Below are 22,391 nucleotides of genomic sequence, written 5' to 3'. Positions count from 1 at the left end.
GATATTTTATCAGGTAATTTTGCTGTTAATTTTTCAACAATTGTAGTGAGAATATGCAGTGGGGACAGAATAATTAAAGAAGTATTTTAAATCATTCTCGATTGTGATGAATTTCAGAAAAGTTATATCTCTACAATATGGGAAGATTATAAATGAATATAATTATTTAGATATATTGATACTGTATATTTCTTCTACCGGGGTGGTACATTAAGGAAACGACTTTTTCTAAATGTTCCTTTGATAACATTTCTTGGTTTTAATCTTACTTTAAAATATACAATTTATGAGTTATAAAAAGTGTTATACTGATATAGTCCTTGTCAATTTTTATTATTATTGGTAGATGGTGTGCCATTGAGTTTTGTGCATTGAACTGAATAACCATTATTCAAATGAGCATTAAATATGGACAAAAAGATATAGTTTTGAAGAGTGATTAAATGTTCTTTGTTTTCTTTAGGGCTGTTACGATTTGGTGACCAGTTTTATGGAGACCAATATGGGAATCATAGCTGGAGTGGCTTTTGGAATTGCATTCTCACAGGTATGCCATTTTATTGCTTTGAAGTGTGTTTGGCCCAGGTTCAGAGAGGGATTATGGAGAGGTGCAGGCCTCAAACTGTTCATTAATTCTTAGGTCATCTATTCATTGATTTTTCTTTTTCTAACTTAAATGGAGTTTCCCCTAGAGAATATCAGTTACAGCCCAGCTAATGACAGCCTCAAGGGGGTGAAAAGATTCTTCCATTGGGTCAAATAAAGGTTAACCTAATAAAAGTAGCTTAAATGAAGCATAAACAGTCCACATGACAAATAGTTGATTCACAGCTTGCATGGGGAGTTTCATAGCTTAGATTTGTTTTTGTTTAAAAAAATATCAAATTTGGAATCTCATCATGTTTCAAACAAGAAAGCTGGAAGCAAATGCTTAATTGGTACCACTTAGGGGGTTATAATTAAGGCCATCAACAAATATTTCATTTTATTGAGACTCAAGCAGTTAGCATTTGTTATAGACAAATGTGAATTTTATGTAACTGCTGCATCTAAAAATCAAAGTCAGGATAACATACTAATGAAGCTGCTTTACATGAGAATTTCTTTCTTCAGAAATTAGAAAATGTGTCTCTAATTTCTTTAGTTTTAAGCACAAAGAAGGATTGAGTCCTTCTTTTTGCTATGGTTATGTTAAAATAGTATGCCAAATTAAATAAATCTGATTCTAATTTTCTGAGATTATTCACAGATTCAATTAATTCAACACATCGCCCTAAAATAAAGCCTAGTACTACCAGTCACATCTCATATTCTGAGTTGTATCTGCAATAGTAAGAGGTATTCAGACCAACTACTTTCAGTCATTTGCTTGACTGTTTAGTTGGATTATTTTTGTGATGCTGCTGCTGCTGCTGCTGAAAACAATGATGATAGCAGTTAAGAAATTAATAGCAGTTTAAATGCTGTTTTAGATTTCAATATTAACCACTAAATTGATTAATGGTAGAGTTAAGAAAAGCAAAGAAGCTAGTTAATACATAGTTAACTTACAACATTCACTAAACAAAGTATATTAAATAACTAGCAGTCAAAATTACTTTTCAAAAAAGTAAGCAGATTTCTGGAGAATAAGTCTTAATGACAGGTGCAAGCATTGCCCTTGGTAGGAGGAGACGACCTCTTACGTTCAGGGACCTTGAATGCAGATGGATGGCGATATGTCACAAAGAACTCTTGTCATGAGCTTTTTGTCTCACTGCCATTGGAAGCAGAATCTTGGTTCTACTAGATTAATCTTTTCAGGGATTGGTTCAGTGTAGCAGTTTAATCCTCTTGTTTTGCACCATAGCAGTGCAGAAAAGAGAAGCAAAGGTGTACCTAGAACTTCCTTTGAGAGCTCTCTGTTTTGTTTCCCTATCAAAAGTTTATTCCGTAGGTTGCAGTAATTTAGAAGCATAGAAACAAAAAGGATATCATCTGGTAAAATTTGTTACCAAAGATCACATAAGATGAAATGGATATTTTCCAATCACATCTAGATCAACATATATTTAAGAAAAATAATTGTAAAAAATCCCATGTTGTAGGTATTGCTTTAAAAAGAGATCATTAGATTTAAAATACAGAACAAATTATATTACTTACAGCATGAGTTGATTTTTTTATTAATTAGAGAGGACTGAGACTAGGCACTTAAATGTATTAGAAATCAATTTTTCAACATATTATCTCTTTTAATATAGTAGAGGAAAATATGTAGGCATATGTTTTGTCTATGGTTCATTATTTTATATTTTTAGTTTGACAGTTTACTTGTTAGAGTAAATTTAAATATTTGTGCGCTACCTGAGTGAATCAAAATAAAAAAATTAATATCATAGACTATGAAGTACAATAGAATCTAAAACTGGAAGCCACTTCTAGGTTCAGTTTGAATTTGAGAATAGTTTTTGGGGAAGAGGCACATTTCAACTATTGAAATGCTTTTTCAGAATAAAGGTTGTATGTGTGTTTTGTTTCTATAAACATTTCTAGAAATATTTTGAAACATACTATTTATTGAGAAAATAAGACTTAAAAATATATTTTTCTAAAATTCACCTTTTTAGAGGAATGAGACATAATTTGGCATTTTCATAAGAAAGTGCTCTTCATGGATAAGACTAATTCATATTTTCAGAAAATGATTCTTCTGTGGTACTTATTAGAGCTAAAAGTAAAGAATGTCCTTTTTTTTCAAGAATTAGTCTATGATTTATAGCGAGTTTGGGCGTCTGGAGTCCAAACCTAGGCTGCTGCAAGTTGGAGGCCAATCACCAAGTGATTGGTAATGAGAGTTTGAGTTTTAAAAAGAGAAAAGGTAATAGAATAGATCCTAAGGTTAACAATCTTTCCCCTTTAGAACAACCTCCTCAAACCAAATGCATCCTAGTGTCTAGAAATGTCAACTTTGTCTTTCTAGCAACATCTTATCATTCTACCCCACTACATTTCTTGGAGACTTAAAATAATTTCAAAATGTTGCTTTTAACTAAATCAAGGTTGCTCATTTCACTAATAGATATCTTGATCCACAGTCACATCCAAATATATTTCAAACACTTGAAAAATATGTTTGACCAGAGACATGGTGAAGGATATAAAAAAAAATGAATGTGCGTATCCAGTTCAACATTTATGAAGCCTTTTGTCAAAAGCTAAATTCAGCAATGCAAAGAACAGACCATTTCTACTTATGTTTATTTATTTATATAAAATTCCATTGATCAATGGTATTTATTCTGAATAAAGGTTACTTTTAGATAGTTAGTTCCTAGAGTGCCAATCAAATGACATTGTTTAGCCATCCTTTTCATATTTTATGTGGGAAAAAAGAAATGAAAGAATTTATGGGAAAAGATTGGGTTGTTTGGAATGGAAGATAATACTATCTGGACTTCCACAAAACAAAGGAAGGAAATTTTGCACTTCCCTGAAAGCTGGAACGACCCTAAACATGCATAAGTCAGAAGGCTATATAATGATCTTGTGAAAATAGAAATGCAGGAATAATTAATTAAGAAGATATCACAAGATATGACAAAACATTAAGTAATACTGAGAGTCCCTTCCAGATTATTTTCATTGAAAGTGCTTGTTTTTGTCACAAATAATCCCCCCCCAAAATAAAAGATTTTTGATTGTTGATCAGTTTTATAGAATCAGTGAAGCTGTTGAAAACTGAACATGAGATAAAATATAGTGTTAAAAGCTGTAGAGTATGAAGGATTTTAGTGCAGTTTTGCCAATTGGTAATTTGTTTGCATCGTTCTCAAAGTGATTTGAGAATGTTTTGATGCATTCTGACATAAAAGATAACATAATGCCCTTAGTTTATTACTCTTTGTTTTAAAGAAAAAGAAAATGGGTCAAGAAATGAAGTTTACTGACTATGTTTTAAATAGATACTAGGCACCAAGTAACCAGACAGATGAATTGGAATTTATAATTATGGCCTGATTAAGGTAGGAAATCTATCTAGCTCCATACATGACAGTTGATATCTTTTTTTCTTTTTAGTTATAACATACATTTCCATAATGTAGTTTCTAACATTTTAAGCTAAAAAGAGCTGATTATAATTTCACATTGGCAGTTCTGGCTATAAAAGAAATGTTATTGTTGTATCAGAGAAGTGGTCCAATCAGAAATTGTTTTGTAAACATTTATGATTTTGTTTGATTTAGAATTCAGTATTATGAAAACCATCCTTTAACTATTAGCTGTCAATAGCAGGCTAGGATATATTAAATATGTTTGGTTTCAACTGAGGTACTCTACACTACTATTAAAATACTAGAATCATATGAAATAAGAACAGTCCTGTTGGATCAGGCCAAAGTTCTTTCTTAGCTCAGCAGTTTATTTCTCAAACCAGCTAGACAAATGCCACTATGGTCATACGCAGGAGATAAAGACATACCTTCTGCCAGTTGTTCCCCTGCAACTGGTATTTGGAAGAATGCTGCTTCCAACGTATAGAATCTTTAGAACTAATAGCCTATGGTAGACGTGTCCTTCATGAATTTCTCCAATCTTCTTTTAATGTTAGTAACCGTTATCATGTCTGATGGTACTAAATCCAGAATGATGATGATGATGATGATGATGATGATGATGGAAGAGATCTTGGAGGTCATCTAGTCCAACCCCTTGCTCAGGCAGGAAACCCTATACCATTTCGGACAAATGGCTGTCCAGTCTCTTCTTAAAAACTTCCAGTGTTGGAGCATTCACCGCTTCTGGAGGCAGGTTGTTCCACTGTTTAATTGTCCTAACTGTCAGGAAGTTTCTCCTTAGTTCTAGGTTGCTTCTCTCCTTGATTAGTTTCCATCCATTGCTTCTTGTCCTGCCTTCAGGCGCTTTAGAAAATAGCTTGACTCCCTCTTCTTTGTGGCAGCCCCTGAGATATTGGAATATCGCTATCATGTCCCCCCTCGTCCTTCTTTTCATTAAACTAGACATACCCAATTCCAGCAACCGTTCTTTATATGTTTTAGCCTCCAGTCCCCTAATCGTCTTTGTTGCTCTTCTCTGTACTCTTTCTAGAGTCTCAACATCTTTTTTACATCGTGGTGACCAAAACTGGATGCAGTATTCCAAGTGTGGCCTTACCAAGGCATTGTAAAGTGGTATTAATACTTCACGTGTTCTTGATTCTATCCCTCTGTTAATGCAGCCCAGCACTGTGTTGGCTTTTTTGGCAGCTGCAGCACACTGCTGGCTCATATCTAAGTGATTGTCCACTAGAACTCCGAGATCCCTAGTGGACAATTATACACTATATAATATCTATTTCTATTTCTAATTCTAATTTTATTCTATTCTAATCTCTTTCAAGTCGTCTTAATCCTAAAGTGTTGAGTAGGAGAAAAACATTTACAGTACATCCACTTTCCCCATATCATGCATGATTTATACACCTTATACATCTTAGGCATTTACTTGATCCATCACTTTTATTACTAGCTATAGTACCAAACACTCTAGCCATTTCTCATAAGAAAGATGTTCAAGCTCCTTGATCATTTTAATTGCCACCTTTTATACTGTTTTTACTGTTTTCAGCTGTTATGTGGCAATCATAACTAGGAATAATATTCCAAATGTGGATATTGTGTATAATTTGTATAACATTACATTACAATGTCGGTAGGTTTTATTTTCAGTCCCTTTCCTAATAATCCTGAGTATACAATTTGCCTTGTTCAGAGTGTCAGACACTGCTTCCATTTTTTAATTATTCCATCTAGTATCATATCTTGGTGTTTTCTTGATTGTAGATAGTTCACACTCCATCAGTGTATACAATATATTGCGTCAGAAGTTTTTCCCTTAACATGCAAACTGGGCAAAAAAATAAATAAAAGAAAAATGATAATTCTTCAATCCTTTACTCTATTTTTATTTAAAAATCTATCTCAGTTCAACATAACATAAGAACATGTATATTCTTACATCAGAAATCCTTACCTCAAGTACATGCAAGCTCCTCTTGACCAAAGAAAGTTCTTTATTTTTAACATTTATAAATATTCAGAGTTTTAACATTTTAATCATTTGGTGGGTTGTTTTTTTTTAGAAAAAATAGTGTTTTATCAACAATTTACCTTGTTAAAGATGGAAGACAGAAATTTTGTTCTAATTTTAATCATCTTGCTGTTAACTAATTGATATAATAGGCGTAAGTTGAAGTTCTATACAAAGTTGTCTTCTAAATTCATACCCTCTTTGTATCTTTTATTAAAACATTTTTTGTGATTAATCAGGTGGCATGCATGCTTTTAAAATTTATCATGCATATAAAGCACAAAAAATTCCCATTCCCATTTTTCAAGGTAGCTAATTAATTGAAGGCTAAATCACATATTTGAAAAGTCAGCTCTTAACTTGAACTTTTTAAATTTAATTTTAGCATATAATCCATTTGACATACTTGTAGGTCAAATGTTTAATATTTATTAATTGATCAGTAAAAATTCCAATATATTTTTAACCCTTAGTAATACAGTTAGATTTAGATCTGAATATTTTTATCCCATGTTCATTATTTTTATAAATAACTCAAGGTGGCAAACATATCTAATACTTCTTTCTTCTTCTATAACAACCGTCTGAGGTGAGTTGGGCTGAGAGAGAGGCCTAAAGTACAATTAAAACTCACAGTCTCCTGGTTTCTATCCAGGAGCCTTATCCACTAGACCAGGCATGTCAAACCTGCGACGTCACAACGTATCAGGACTTTTCCCCCATTTCCAGCAATGGGTTGGGCGCGGTTTTGGCGTGACACATTCGGCCCGTAGGCCGGCAGTTTGACATGCCTGCACTAGACCAAACTGTTCACATCTATTTACCCCTTAATTTGTTTTTCACTTTCACATCTGAATTTTATCTCTAGACATTGTCCAAAATAAATTGCTGATAAGGTTTTTTAAACATAATTCCCCAGAATTTCTTTCAAAAATTGCTTTATGTCTTCATATCTTCCATTTCATTCAGTCATTATTTTACCTATTTTCAAATAGCGACTTCTTATTAAACATTTTCAATAATTCATCATTTTCTATTTTATAACAAAATATTTTCTACTGGTTTGAGGAATGCTATTTTTTTTTATTTCCGTATAAGCATTTCTAAGACATTCAGTGAAACAAAGCTAAATATTTTCTTAATGTTTGTGATACTTTCATGGTGGGCCTTCTAAAAAAATGAAAGAAGCAGATTACTAATCCACATAGATGACTAAGTAACTCTCTACAGAAGCAAGTGTGAAGGTTTTTGGTCAGGTTAGAAAATGGCAACCCTCAAGGAAAGCTGCAGAAAGATGGCAGTCAAGACTCCCAAACCTCATTCACCTGACTGGGCTGATGAAGTGTATTGAACCATTTGGAAAAACAATTAAGAGTATTTGCTATGGCCTATATAGCAAGCTTATACTGCTATGCTTACATTGCTGTGACTGTATAGTTTTAATCTTCTTTCTTGAATATTTTCCATTCTAGCATACTCACCAGTCATGTTACAGAGCCATCCCAAATTAATTTCATTATTCCAAAATATGAGATGCCTCGGTAGTCTACGGGTAACAGCTTTGTATATTAAAACCAAGCGTCTCTCACCTTTTTTTATCTAGTGGCATTTGTTTCTAACATCTAATAAAGAAGCTTTCGTAAGAACACTCTGCAGGCTAAATTCACACATATCCTGAACATCTTCCCTATGCATTTTGTTTTTGTTTTTGTTTTAATTTTGAAAATAGATGCTGCTAGCTAAATTCCAAAGTATTTGTAACATCTGAAGCTATTCTGTATCTGATCATCTACTGTTGCTATGCCAACATAGAAGGAAACAAGAGAATCCTGTGAGGTACATGTACAGCTAGGTACGAGGCAGCATAATAAAATCTGGAATTCACTGTGCTGACTTCAGCTCAGCAACCACTCGGGAGAGTACTTTGATCTGGAGGTTATACCCTAGCCACAATCATTGAGAAGGCTCGATATCACCATTCTGTTCTCAACTGCTTACCTGTAGGCATATAAACAATATTTAACCTGACATTTGTATTTGCCTGCACATATATCAGTAAACATATAACCGATGCAGCCTTTTTCCATCCCATAAATTGGTCAACAATTTATGGTCCATATGAAAAATTTTAATTCCAATTTATTTAGTGGAACCCCTGAAATTGCACCTCTAAAATTAACAGCCCATTGAAAAATGAAAGATAATAACTATATGTAGAACTTCTAGGACAGATATGTCAAACTTGTGACATCACGTGACGTCGCGCAACGTATCAGAGCTTTTTCTCCATTGCCAGCAATGGGGTGGGCACGGTTTCCTGGTGATGAGCCAGGCCCGCGGGCCAGCAGTTTGACACCCCTGTTCTAGGATTAAAATGCATCTTCCCCACCAAGATAGATATTAGATTTTTTTAAAATCTCACCTGAATTATTTTTATAAACAACTCACAACAACTTACCTAATACTCCTTCCTCCTCCTATTTTTTCCCCACAACAAAAACACTGATGTGGGCTGAGAAAAAGTGATTGGTCCAAAGTCACCCAGCCAACTTTCATTCCTCTCCTAGTTTGTAGCTTGGTGCTTTACTAGACTAACTTAATCCCTTACGAACTCATAGTTGCCTTCCTCCAACACAGTGCTTCATTTTGAAAAGCCAATATGACATGGCTTCAATTCCACTCCCACCTGCTAGAATGGATAGATTGCTTAGAGGCAAATACAATGAAATCAGTGCTGTCTTAAAAAAGGGGGGGGGGATAAAAAGGGAGAGGTGTATCAAATAAATTATTAGAATTGCCTCTTTCCTGTTTGCATTAGTTTGAAGTTTTTATTTTGGCTGTAGGCTTTATTATATATTATTTCATTTTACATATTACCACAAATTTAAAAATCTAACATCCTGTTTGCAGACTCAGTGTATTTCAGGACTGGATTAAATGCATGATTCTTTTTCTATCTTTTTTGCAGCTGATTGGCATGCTGCTGGCGTGCTGTCTGTCCCGGTTTATTACTGCCAATCAGTATGAGATGGTGTAACAAGGTGAGATTCTGTACAGCTGCATGCCTTTTTCAGAGTCAGGCAAAGGCTTTGCTTTCCATTTGGAGGAAGATAGATTTTATAGCTGCTCTCCCCAGCCTGGCTTTTTAATTGCAGTAAGCACAACTCCCATCAGCCTCAGCCAATGTTACTCTGGGTGGTTTATATCAGTGAAAACACAGTCAGTGCTGAATGGCATTAATGATAAAGCAGAACAATAAAAAGCATTCTGTAGGTGACCATCTTATAATACGATTTTCTATTTTTTTTGTTTTAAATTAATAGACAAAAATGGCATTTTAAAATACTCCCCCTGCTGATATTCTGGAATGTGTGGTCTCATTTCCATCACTATAAAACTTGGCAACCCTAAACCCACATTTAAAATCAGTACAGGTAATCCTTGACTTACAACCTCAGTTGAGCCCAACATTTCTGTTGCTAAGTGAGATAGTTGTTAAGTGAATTTTGCCCCATTTTACAATCTTTCTTGCAGTGAACCATTGCAGTGGTTAAGTTAGTAATACGGTTGTAAAGTGAATCTAGCTTCCCCATTGACTTTGCTTGTCAGAAGGGCGCAAAAGGCGATCACATGACTCCAGGACACTGCAGCTGTCATAAATATGACCCAGTTGCCAAGCATCTGAATTTTGATCATGTAACCATGGGGATGCTGCAATGGTCGTAAGTGTGAAAAATGGTCATAAGTCATTTTTTTCAGTGCTTTTGTAACTTTGAACGGTCACTAAATGAACTGTTGTAAGTAGTAGTTTAAAAGGTGAAATTTATCCAGAGAAGCCAGAGAAACATTCTCGGCCACTAGAACTACTGATTTTAAAAAATGATCTCATTTGACTCCTTTTAAAAAAACCCCCAAAGGTACAATTTTAGAGTGCTCTTGGATTTGACCTTCTACCCATTTGATTCCCATTCACCCAGGAGTGTTTTTAATGAGCATAAGCGTATGCATAAATCATGCCTATTCACAGAGAAATTGGATTCTTACCATAGCTATGCATGCTTCCTTACTCCTATGATAATATGCACTGCAAGGAAGCTGGTCCATGTCTTTCATAGTAGAACAGAAGCTTGAGCAGGAACTCAATGCAATAGTAAATGATCCAAACGGAACCAGAATGTTTAGAGCAAGTCCACTACATGCCAGTCTCTTCTGGGCACAGTATGTGGATTATTACTTTTGAAGCCATCAATGTTTTAGAATCTATGCTAAATGCCCAGTGATCTGTTTACCTCATCCAAAGTGATATATGAGCATATAGATCAGTGCCCTGAACATATATCCTTGTATGGATTCCCTTTTAATTCAGTGGAAGAGGAGATTCATACACACAAAAACAGATGTGAGGGGTCGTTGGTGCTCCCTGAGTTTGGTTGTTTTCTTGCAGACATTGCNTATTATTATATATTATAATCTTGCAGAAAATGGAGGAATTTCTGAGGACATAGAAACTGTTTGCATTCATAGGAAACCTGTGTGCAGGACATTCAAAGACATGAGCAAATAGAAACAGTGAAATCATTGGCTTAGCCTTAGTCCAACATTTCCAGGGATGCTAATACTGTCATTTCATTGCCAGTAACAGTTATTTGTATACAGAAACAACATGTACTGTTAAGACATTGAAGTCAATGCAGGACGTCTTGATCATGTGGTATATATTATATAATTCCCATGGATTAAATAGAGCTAGATCTTGAGTTCCTAATTATTCATAATGACAACTCCCATATGGCAAAAAATGTGTTTAAAATTGGTGATTCCCTTAATGATTTTACAGGAGTACCACTTAAAGGAATCACCAAAGTTGCAGTGCAGGGGAGAAATGTTCATTTGATGTCCCTTGAAGATGTAGTGTAGGAGAAACTATTACCAATATATAAGGTTGCTTGCTCCCAGAGTTCTTTTCTTTGATGAATTAGTTAACTTCTCCATCAGAGTCACTTGGAAGAAAATGTATTTACCCAATAGAAATCTTATGATTGATGGAAATGAAAACAATATATTATTCTCTTTCTTTCTGTACATCTCCAGGAGTGTGAAATACAGTACCTGTTTTCAATCAGGAACTAGAAAATTCTTGGAAGACTTCTAAAGAATGTTAGAGCACACATAACACAACTACACGTATACACACATAAAAACAACACTTTCTCAACTTTGTACCATGCGTAATGTACCATTCCGTGAAGTACTGTCGTGCCACAAAAAGTAGCCTGAACCATTGAGCATCCAGTACTGTACACTCCATCTCAACAACTGTGCGTATGATGGCACTGTATGTTTGTTCTTGATCAGACAGTAGTTGCATTGTAAAGTTAGCGGAGGTAATTCATTGACAGCAATGATTAGGCTGTGCATGTTGTGACTGGAGGGCACCATTAGCCTTTCACCATGGTTAATAAATGTTGCACACATCCATGTTAAACCTGTATAGAAAAATATATATTATTTTGGTTTATCAAGTTTTTAATTTCTCGATTTTGTTTAGAGCTTTTACTAAAGTGTGTCAATCTATCTAATCTCCCCTATCAAACAACTGCCCAAAATAAGAAAAAATCAATTACATAACTTGGGGAATACTTGAAAATAAATGTGCAAAATCTGGTTGAGGGAAATTAATGTATTGATATTCTGCTACATCTTTCATTCTTGATCAGTGTTGTATTCCTAGTGTTTTTGCCAATAGGCCTTTGTCTAGTGCATTTTGCCTCAGAATCTGATCTTCTGTAATACCGTTACTAAGGTGTGTTGTTTGCTTACTGTGAAGCTGGTAATTTTGCTTTCTTTGATTAGATAAATTATGAATCAGATTGTGCTGTAATGCAACTTTTTTCTTATATCCTTATTTCTGTTTCATTCTCCTTTTGCATTGAAGTTGCCACCAAATTCATTGTCAAATCAATCAAAATAATAATAACAAAAAGAATGTGTGGAATATTTTTCAGGATGGGGAGCAAAAGTTTAAGACCTTTTTAAAAAACCTAGGATTTTTTTAATAAGGCCTCTGTCTAGCATGCCGACAAGAATGCATTGATATTGTATTTGTGATATACATATTAATAAATGGAACCATTACAGATTTCTACTGGCTTTGCTTTATTTTTCAATCCAGTTTTTGCACTCTTGATATCTCGTTTTCAGTGGCAGTGTTATAAAATTGCTTTAAAACATGTCTGAAAATATCATGATTGCTGGCATGTTTCTATAGTGTGTAATATATGATATTCTTTTTTTTCTAATATATGATATTCTTTTTTTTCTAATATGTTAGTATTACATATTAATAATGTTCCTTTGGTTCAGCTGTTAATTATTACCATATGCAACCTGAACTTAGTGCGTGGTTTTGCCATTAAAGTAGGCTTTTCAGTGACACTCTGTGAAATACAAGAGCAAGATGTTAGCTTTGGTTTCATCTGAAGATAAAGGAACATCTGGATGACTCTCTGATAAAAGAGAGGTTTATCATGTGTGATTTGTGATTGCACTCCTCTCAAGCTTTGATAAATATTAGGCACTAGGATCTGCTGCCTTTTGCCCCACGACTCCTTCCTCTGTTCTCCAGTGAATTGAACTAGAATCTTGAATCAACAATTGAGGTCAGGTTCTGAGGAATCTCTGGCCAATTCTGCAGGCTCATTACATGGCTTGCATTGAGACTCAAACTGAGAATCCTGGTCACGCAATCAGTGGAGAAAAGGGCATGTTAGAATGCTGGCCTTTGGGGCTAAAACACATGTGTAAACTTTCAGGATGATTTGCTAAATGAGCGATACTGTTGCTGATGGGAATAATTTAGTTTTTCTGTACCATATTTGGCTACATGTAAAGGGGAGAAGGAGGTTTCAACAACAATTATTTTTGGTCACAGTAATCACATTCATCTTGAATTTCATCCTGCTAGAATAAATACCAGTTTTTTTGTATTTTTTCTTGTCAGACAATGTCTGTAAAAGGATTGTGGTGTAAGGTACATCCTCAGAAGCCCAATTAACAACAAAATCCTGCTTTTGGACTGGTCATGTTCCTCCTGGGTTTTTAGCAGCAATCTGATATGACAGTGGTTCTCAACCTGTGGGTCGGGACCCCATTTGGGGTCAATCGACCATTTCATGGGGGTCGCCAAGCAAGACTGTCCGCCATTTTTTTTGTCCTCCATTTTTTTCCCCTTTTCCAGTGGGTGCCTTACTTCCCTTGGGCTGGGCCAGCTGGTGGTTGGCCTGCTCCATCTCTGCCGCTTGCCAGCTACGCCTCAGCCGGCGCAGGGGGCGGAACCACGCATGCGCGGCGCTCCCGGGCAGGGAAAGTCCTCGACTTACGACCGGTTGGGTAGTCCTCGACTTATGACTGGTTTAGTCCTCGACTTACAACCGGTTTAGTCGACTTACAACCAGTTTAGTCCTCGACTTACGACCGGCTGGGGTCGCGGTATTAAAAAGGTTGAGAACCACTGTGATATGAAATAATTAAGCAGAATTACTTATATTTTTATACCTGCCGTTAGCACCTGACAACCTTGGCAACTACTATGGTGCTATTACTAAAATTAGAAGTGATTGTTACTACTGCCCACAACTGTTGTTGTTGTCGTTGTTGTTAATATTGTTTTATTTTTCAAATTAATCCTTTAATGTTGGATACCTATTCTGTTTTACTAATGGCCTGGGATGATATGGAATGAATAATGCTGGCTAGATCCAGAACATTCATACTTTATTTATGTTCTGTTACAAGCAAAGGGAACTGGCTATTGCTTGATACAGACAGATTAACTTCATGGAAAGGGTTCATGCAGATTACTCAGAGCAGTTTCTTAGTTAAACACAAAGAGAGTCCTTTTTTGCTTTTTTTCTTTAGGCAGGCAAATAAGGATTTAACACACATCTCTTTTCTTTCTATCTCTTTTTACTTTAGGCAGGCAGATGAGGATTCAGAAACATAACTCTTTTTACTGTTCTGTTACAAGCAAAGGGAACTGGCTATTGCTTGATACAGACAGATTAACTCCACGGAAAGGGTTCATGCAGATTACTTTAATTCGTCAGGCATTCTCTAAACATCAACTAACAGTTTCTGTAGGGATTCTTCTGAAGTACATTTCATAATCTGACCCCAACACGTAGGTAAAAAGAGATAGTTTCTTCCATGCTAACGGAGCAAACAGTTCTCGTGGCAGGAATTCATAAAGACCTCTCTGGCCAGCACATAGCCAGGAAATCTGGTAACTAATCAGAAGTCCCTCCCAGTGGCCAGTCCGAATACAGATATGAATAGATAACTTAAACTACATTACCCAGAAGGCTATCTCTTAAGGGGACAGTTCTTGATTCCTAAGATAGCTATTTACTCTGACCAGCACAATTTAGTAACTCCAATACAAACAGCTAAGAGAGGAGAGAGTCAGTGGTAAGATCTAGCCGGTTCGTGCTGGTTCACACTGGTTCAGCAGAACTGATACCTAATTTTTTGTTGAGTTTGGCAAACTGGTTATGATAAATTTACACAAGTCTCCCCTGCCGTATCCCTCCGCCAGCCCTGGTATCCCTCCGCCTGCCCTCTGTCGCTGCCACAGCACTTTTTTGCACACACTTTCTTGCTGCCCTGCATCAGCCGGTGTCTCTTTGAAATTGTCCTCCCTCTTTGTTTTTCTGCCTTAAAATCCAGAGCAGACATGTTTTCCTCCTAATCAGCTGAGGATACGGTAGTTACTGGTATGATTTTTCTAAGAAGCTGAGTGTCTTCTCTAGATTTTAAGGCAGAAAAGCGAAGGGGTGGGGGGGCAATTTCAAAGGACCTTGAGAAAAAGAGCAAAGCTCTTCTGCTTGCCGTCCGAAGTGGGTGTTGAGGCGAAACCTGCGGGAAATGGATCCGCTTCTCAAGGGTTTTGCAGAACCATCGAGGAAGGGGAGCCTGGTCTTCCTTGCCCAGATCCAGCTGGAGTAGTTTTCCCAGAGCTTAGCATCCTTCCATACAAAGCATCTTTCCTTTCCTCCCTTCTTCCGGGAGGAAAGTGGCAGAAAACGGGGCTGCCATTTCCAGAATGGAGAAGGGAGATGCCAGCCGATGCAATGCAGCAAGAAAGTGCTGACCAGCAGAAGGAAGGAAGGAAGACTTAAGGACACCCGGGGAGGTGAAGGAAGCTACCGTAAGCTGCCTTTCTCCCTTTCTCTCTTTCGTGGCTGGGAAGAAGGCAGCCCACATGGGCTGCTGCTTTGTGCAAGCAGGTGCACGGTGGTGATGAAGGGCTGGTGGAGGTAGCTGGCAGGGGAGGTTTGTGCCCCCCGTCATAGTGCAAGCCATGGGAGAGTTGGCGGCGGCGGAGGAGGCTGCTGCCAGGCAGGTGATCTGCAGGGCGAAGTGGGGCAGCAGAGGTGGCAGGGACCAAAGAAAGCCCCTCCAGAAGCAGACATGGCTGTTGTGCAGTGGCGGAAGAGCCTTTCGCCATCACTCCCCCTGGCTCCAAAACAGTGGAGGGGGCCTAAGTAAGGTCCACCCTCTGTAGCATGGCAGTTCAGCTCAGGAGAGGAGTAAAAGGGAAGAGGCGGGCGGGCAGTCAGGTCATTGAACTGGTGAGGGGAGGTCACCAAACGGGGAGTGGTCTGGGTGTGCGGGTCCTGAAGTAAGCAGGTGTGGGGTGTGTGGGGCGGCTCCCCCCCACTCTAGCTTGGTTTTTACGCATGCACCTCTTAAAGGGTTCTCTGCCCGCCTCTTCCCTTTCACTCCCCTCCTGAGCTGGACTGCCATGCTATGGAGGATGGAATTTACCTAGTCCTCCTCCACCATTTTGGAGCCAGGGGGGAATGACGGCAAAGGGGGACAATTTCAAAGAGCCTCCTGGAGAAAAAGAGCAAAGTTCTTCTGTTTGCCCTCTGAAGCAGGTACCAAGGCCAACCCTGCGGGAAGTGGATCCACTTCTAGGGCTTTGCAGAACCATTGGGGAAGGGAGCTTGGCCTTTCTCACCAACTCCAGCTGGCATAGTTTAGCTTAGCATCCTTCCATATGAAACGTCCTTTCTTTCCTCCCTTCTGCCAGGAGGAAAGCGGCAGAAAATGGGGCTGCCATTTCCAGAACGGAGAAGGGAGACACCGGCCAATGCAGGGCGGTGGCTGTGTGCAAGAAATGCGCTGGCGGTGATGGAGGGCTGGTGGAGGGATACCAGGGCTGGCGGAGGGAGACGGCAGGGGAGGTTTGAGCAGATTTATCATAACCGGTTCACTGAACTCAACAAAAAATTAGGTATCGGTTCTGCTGAACCGGTGCGAACTGACTGAATCTCACCACTGGATTAAATGTTTCCTAGTGATCATTATTTAAGGTCACTTCAACACATTCAGTTATTCAGTGATTTTTCAGATTTAAACATTTACTAGTATTTGAAGTAGTGTTTCTCCATTTATTTAAAGTGTAACAACCAGAAGATATGATAAACTATAGACAAATAATGTTGCCGTGCTAATGAAATCAGGGAAAACAATATAGAGAATAATGAATATATGAATGACATTTGAATTAATATTTTTTTTTCTGTGTTCCTCTCAACCCTAATTTCCTCTTCATTCTTATGTGTTTCATGATCTGGCCCTTATTCATTCCCTCTAGATAACTAAACCACTTCGGCATACATTTGTATTCATTCCACATTAATCTGGGACCCATTCCATTTTAACATACACTTCTTAAGTATCCATTTCTATTTCATTCAATTTACAAGATGGGCAGAAGACGTTTTACCTATTTTCTCATTTTCTTCTTTTTTTTCAGACAACATTCATTCCTCACAACAGATTTCATGTTGCCCATTATTTCTCTGTCAGCATTGTTCATCTTAAAATTTATTCCACCATAAATATGCAGCATTTCTATTTGTAAGTAAACTTAGCTCTGTTCACTGGGTTTACTATCAAAAAGTGTACATAAGGTAGTAATTTCAGACTGAGCAAAGCAGAACTACAGCAGGACTGAAATGGTGGAGGAAATCTGCTTGCATTCACTGCTTAGGGAACCAATAATGAAGTTGTATTTAAGCAGCCAAGGACTTCAATAAATTACAGTGTTGGCCTTAGTTCCATTGATTTAAAAGATGGATTGAAGTCTATATATGGTGTGACCCAGAAGCAGTGGGTTAAATTGGCATAAGAATCTTCTAAAATAAAATGGAAACCACAAGAGACACATATGAATGGAAATTCATGCAAGCTTTCACGAAGACAAAATATGGAAGACAAAGAAAGCAACTGTTGATTCCTCACTGACCAATCTGCTTACCTTTCCAGTTTCCACTCAATGCAGAGCCATGAAACAAATGTAAAGGCACAGGTAGTACAAATACATTACGCTTGCGCAATCAAGATTTTACACAATGTTGTTATTTTTGAAAGAATGGCTTCATGGTTTTTCTCATTTTTATCTTAGAAGAAAGTGGCATCTAGATTATATACCAAGGATCCTAAATAAGAACTGCCTTCTGAAGACCTGGCTGCAGTCTAAGAATCGAAGTATACTGTCTGGTGGCCATGTCACCAGAAAACTCTAGCAACCTTTTTTGAAGGAGAAGACAAAGCTATCTCAGCCCACAAAAAGAATGGAGGCATGGAAAGCATCTCAGAAGGAATCCCCCACCCAGCGCTTTGGAAAATAAAAGTGAAAGAGGAAAATGTGCCTTCTGACTTGCAAAATTCTGTTATTGTAGCCTTTCAACAAAATTAATGGATAAGGTTGCTTCATACGTAGACAGTTCCCTGTGCAAATAGGACTTCCAGCTGTGTCTGGCTGCTGTAGTTTTAATGTACTCTTTGCCTCCCTAAGTTGCCTCAAGCATTACTGTATGTTTTGTTTGATGCATATTACTTCATTACAGGCTAATTGCAGCTCATCGGCTACTTTGTGGAGGAAGTAATGCCCCCTTAACTAAGTACAGGTTGTCCATACTTAATGACTGCCCTCTTAGCCACTGTTCAAAGAGGTCTATGACAATTTACTGCAGCCCACTTGCCACGGCCAACTCGGCGCAGGACAACTCACAGCGGGACAAGAGTTACATTAATATCAAAGAAAAGGTGGAATAGAATCATTGAAGAAAGGATGCAAAAAAAGGGATAGAATGAAATGCGAATGCCAAAAATTAAAATAATTTTTATTTATTTTAAATAATTAAATAGAATTGTTAAATTGTCCTGCAGCAAACTGGCTGTGGCAAGTTGTCCCATTCCCTGTTCAAAGTTATTACAGCATTGAAAAAGAAACTTTACAACTAGTCCGTGCAACAAATGGATGTTTATTTTGAAGCTGATTGTTATGCCTACATATATGTGTATTTTGATGTTTTAACATTTTATGTAAACATTCGATTTAACTGTGTGTGTGTGTGTGTGTGTGTGTAAAGTATGTATCTATGTGATGAACAAGACCTACCAAGAGGAATGGAAGCATGGGAGCCATAGCAGCAGGATTGTCTGGTGGAATAAGATGATAGCCCACTGTCTGGACTAAATAATTTACATGTCATTGGTGTACTATCTGTCTCAGGACTGTCAAGATTTTCTTAACGTAGCTGAGAACCAAGCTCAAATGAGGAAAGGAGCAGCTGAAGGCTGTAGTCTGAATATGCCCTAAGTGCCTGCACTGCTTAATCAATCACCTTTTGAAAGGAACATGAAGTATAAAGGCAGTTCTTGTTTGCCATGTAGTCAAGTGGTATTGTAAACATTTCTGATGATTTAAAGATATTCCAAAGACAGTAGCAAAGCTTGCTCTTCTGAAAGCCGGATGCAAATAGTAAAGTCTGATGCCAATATGAGAGTTTGCTATACTGTATTGTTTATGAATTCTTGGTGAGGCTGACATGAAAGCTCACCGGCTTTTTCATTTTTAGTTTTTCCTAAGATTGTTATTAGAAGGTACATTAAATAAAAATCAAAACCAGCTTGCAATATCAATTCCATATAAAAAGTTATTGGCAATTAGTGCTGGGTTTGTTTTTTATTTTTAAAAAGTAATTAACCTTCTTGCCCTGAGAATTAATGAATGTGTTTAATTACATTCCCCAAGGGATAGTCAGCCAGATAATAAGTCCATTGAAGATTAATGTGATTCAGAAAACTACATGGGTTGAAAATGCGAATTACAAAACGAATGCAGGTGTTTGATCTTACAAAGATGGATATAGTAAGAAAAACTTTCATAACAAGAAATCATTAATACTGTGGCATGGGCTAAGGGCAATAAAATGTGAAGCGTTCTTTCTATTTTGCATACTCAGCACATGATAAGAATGAAATTAGTAAGAACAAATTTCTTACAGAACAAAAATGAATTTCTGCTGCAGCCCATACCAGGTATATTTAAAAAATATTGATTACCACTTCAAATAGCAAAACACTAAGAGTAAGCAATGAACTTATATTTAAAATAATTAAATATTGCATAATAATACTGGGTGAGGCATTTTTTGTAAGTATTTGTTATATAAATAATTAATTAGAAGAAAAATCAGTTTGAAGGGAGAAATTATTTCAAAAAGTATAGTATAAGCTGTAAAGTATAATTTCCCCTTCCCTAAGGTCATTTATTGTCATGGCTCAAGGACCAGGCTCCAAATTGCAGACAGATTAGACTAGGCCTGGCTCAGTGTACAGAAGGCCCTGATCCAGCTGCATTTTTGGAACTGGACCTTTAGGCCATGATGCCTATAAAGCTTCTTGTTACTGAGAAAATAGCATTAGGTAATCTCTGTTTTGAAATTAGCCTTATGATATATGAAAGATGCATACATTCTTTCTGGCTATATCCAGGGTATTTTGGATTCATCAGTCTAGGGATTTGGAAGACATGGGGGCAAGCTAAAAAAATTACACAACAAAATTGGTATAAATTACTCTAGTAATGGAGTAATGATATCTATTGGTCGACTATTGATATTTTTTAACAGAGCAGCAGGAACACAACTTTTGAATAATTTGCAACATATTTTCAGGACCTTTAAAAATATTTATTGTTACTACTATTTATAATGTTATTATTATCATNATCATGTTTAATTTTGAAGTTGCATTGTTAACATTGTACATATTCTTTTATTAGTGCACTATATAATAAAATGAAAATTAAACAGAAAAAAGTGTCATGGCAAGCTGTTTGTGGTCACATCAACATATGATTAGATTTATATTTCACTACGGCGTAAACCTAATTAGATTTCCCATAGGTATTTTGAACTTGTATCATTCATGGATATTGTGCCATGTGCTTCTAAATAAAGTTTGTATTCATGTTTGTTCATTCCTTGGGTGAAAGCAATCAATATCTGACAGAAGTAATTGAATAAATTATATGCATCACAATAGCCAAGGAAGTGCATCTTCCCATTCTAGTGTTCTAATGGTCCATTATCAAGTGAGTTGAACAAAATCTAACATACTTTATGAGGTATGTGGTTTTTTGCAACGTCTGCAATCACTTAGTATGCAGTATGCATTATGAAATCATCATGACTTGTTCACTTATATTTCATAGGCAGTATAAAAATATCTGTACCCATCTGTAATTTTTCATGTTACAGGGTTTTTTTCAACTTTTTTTTTCATAGCTGCAGAAAGTCTAGAAAGAAGAATATTGCCATTCCTGAGGATAGTCCTAATGCAACTTTTCTACATTTAAGAAGAGGCTTTTGTCATTATTCTTTGGGAACTGAGCCTCATAATCACCTTGGCTTTCTTTCCTGAAATATCTTCAATTTCTTAGAACCATTGTAGTACCATTTTCCTGACATGCATTATTTTAGAGCCATTTCTACTCAAATTCTAGTCAAAGCTGATTTTTCAGAAAAAAATGGTGACATATTTTGTTATTTCAGTAGCCTCAGCTACAGTCCTAACTGCACTGTTACCAGGGAATGTATCTCATGTGGACTTTTCCATTATTTATATTTTCCAGGGGCTAATCTTCTGGCTGAAAACCCAGAATGAAACATGGACTTCAAAACAGAAAAAAAAATCCCAAATAATAAAATTTCATTACAAAGTTCCAGAATTCTAACCTAAGCATGGCTATAGACATCAGCTATGCTTAGATTTAGCTGCAAAGTCCAATTAGTGAAACGTGTTGGGCTTCAGCAAAACATTTTCAGCCAAATTAAACCCATACTTTGGCTTTTAATTTGAAATGCAAATGATCTTTTTAGTTTTAAATTACGAAGAGAGCATATAAGTTATTTATGTAAATTAGTACCCATCCCTTCAAAGATTGTAGGAATACTTTGAAGCAATGCCTAATTTGGGCTTGTGCATTTCCTATCATGTGATTTTGCAGAGAAGATTTAAGAATGGGAGGAGTACATAGATCTAGGTCCACTTACATCATGCTATCCATGAGAATGAGAGGCTAGGTAGGACATAAAAAAGCACCGCCATCAGTTAATTGTTTCTTTCTCAGTTCTCCTTTGACCTGTAACAAAGAAGGGCAAATCAGGGCAGCCTTGTTATCACTTTGCACCTTTGCAAAATAAATATGCCAATTAATCAATGTATGTATGAATTATAAAACATCCCTGCTTTGAATATAAAAACATAGGCTTCCTTGAGTCCCCCTCTTATAGATCATCCTGTATTGAAACCATAATTGAAAATATAAAGAAAGGGGTGGCTTGGTGGCCTAGAGGTGGAGCTCTTGCCTCACAACCAGGAGGCTGTAAGTTTGATCCTAGGTAGCAGCAGATATTTCTCTCCCTGGGTGCAAAAAGAAAATATCTGCTGTGAACTCTGCATAGGCATCAGGAAGGGCATATGGCCAGTAAATGCTCAGCTCCATTCAGTTGCCCTGATTCCAACCCAATGCAAAGGATTACAGGGTCATTAAAAGAAAGAAAAATGAAAATATAAAGAAAATGGCTATTGAAGCAAGCACAAGAATCTAATTAATATAAATAATTCTGGATTACATTGTTAGTTTTTGATACGCTTCAAAAAACAGGCACAGCTTTTAATGTTGTCATCTTGGAGATAAACAGATTTATGTTATTCTTCTTGTTCCCCCTCCAAAAGAAGCTTAATGCATAAAACTTATTAGCTATGTTTCTAATGTAAAGATTCTTTTATCAATAGCAAGAAAGTAGAGTGAAGCCAAGAAAAACCTGGCTGAGAGAATGATTGATTGGTTGCCTTTGATTCTTGGTGACCATATAGATAGATTTTCTCCATGATGTTCTGTCCCTAACTTGTACTTTCAAGTCTCCCAATGATGCTCTCATCGCCACTGTAACTGAATC

General features: G+C 36.8%; 1 protein-coding gene across 1 annotated transcript in view; it reads left to right on the top strand.

Annotated features, from left to right (window-relative positions):
• TSPAN7 (tetraspanin 7) overlaps positions 1 to 12,212 on the top strand; it is a 100,675-nt gene extending 88,463 nt beyond the window's left edge. The window contains exons 6-8 of the mRNA XM_015814916.2: positions 464 to 547; positions 9,038 to 9,110; positions 11,161 to 12,212. Coding sequence (XP_015670402.1) covers positions 464 to 547; positions 9,038 to 9,106 — 153 coding nt within the window. The 3' untranslated portion in view covers positions 9,107 to 9,110; positions 11,161 to 12,212. The remainder of the gene's footprint in view (positions 1 to 463; positions 548 to 9,037; positions 9,111 to 11,160) is intronic.
• The last annotated feature ends 10,179 nt before the right edge of the window (positions 12,213 to 22,391 follow it).

This window comes from Protobothrops mucrosquamatus, unplaced genomic scaffold, assembly GCF_001527695.2.
Source record: "Protobothrops mucrosquamatus isolate PMUCROS unplaced genomic scaffold, P.Mucros_1.0 scaffold294, whole genome shotgun sequence".
Lineage (NCBI taxonomy): Eukaryota > Metazoa > Chordata > Lepidosauria > Squamata > Viperidae > Protobothrops > Protobothrops mucrosquamatus.
The sequence above is the reverse complement of the archived record's forward strand: the minus strand, read 5'-3'. Positions and strand labels throughout refer to the sequence as shown.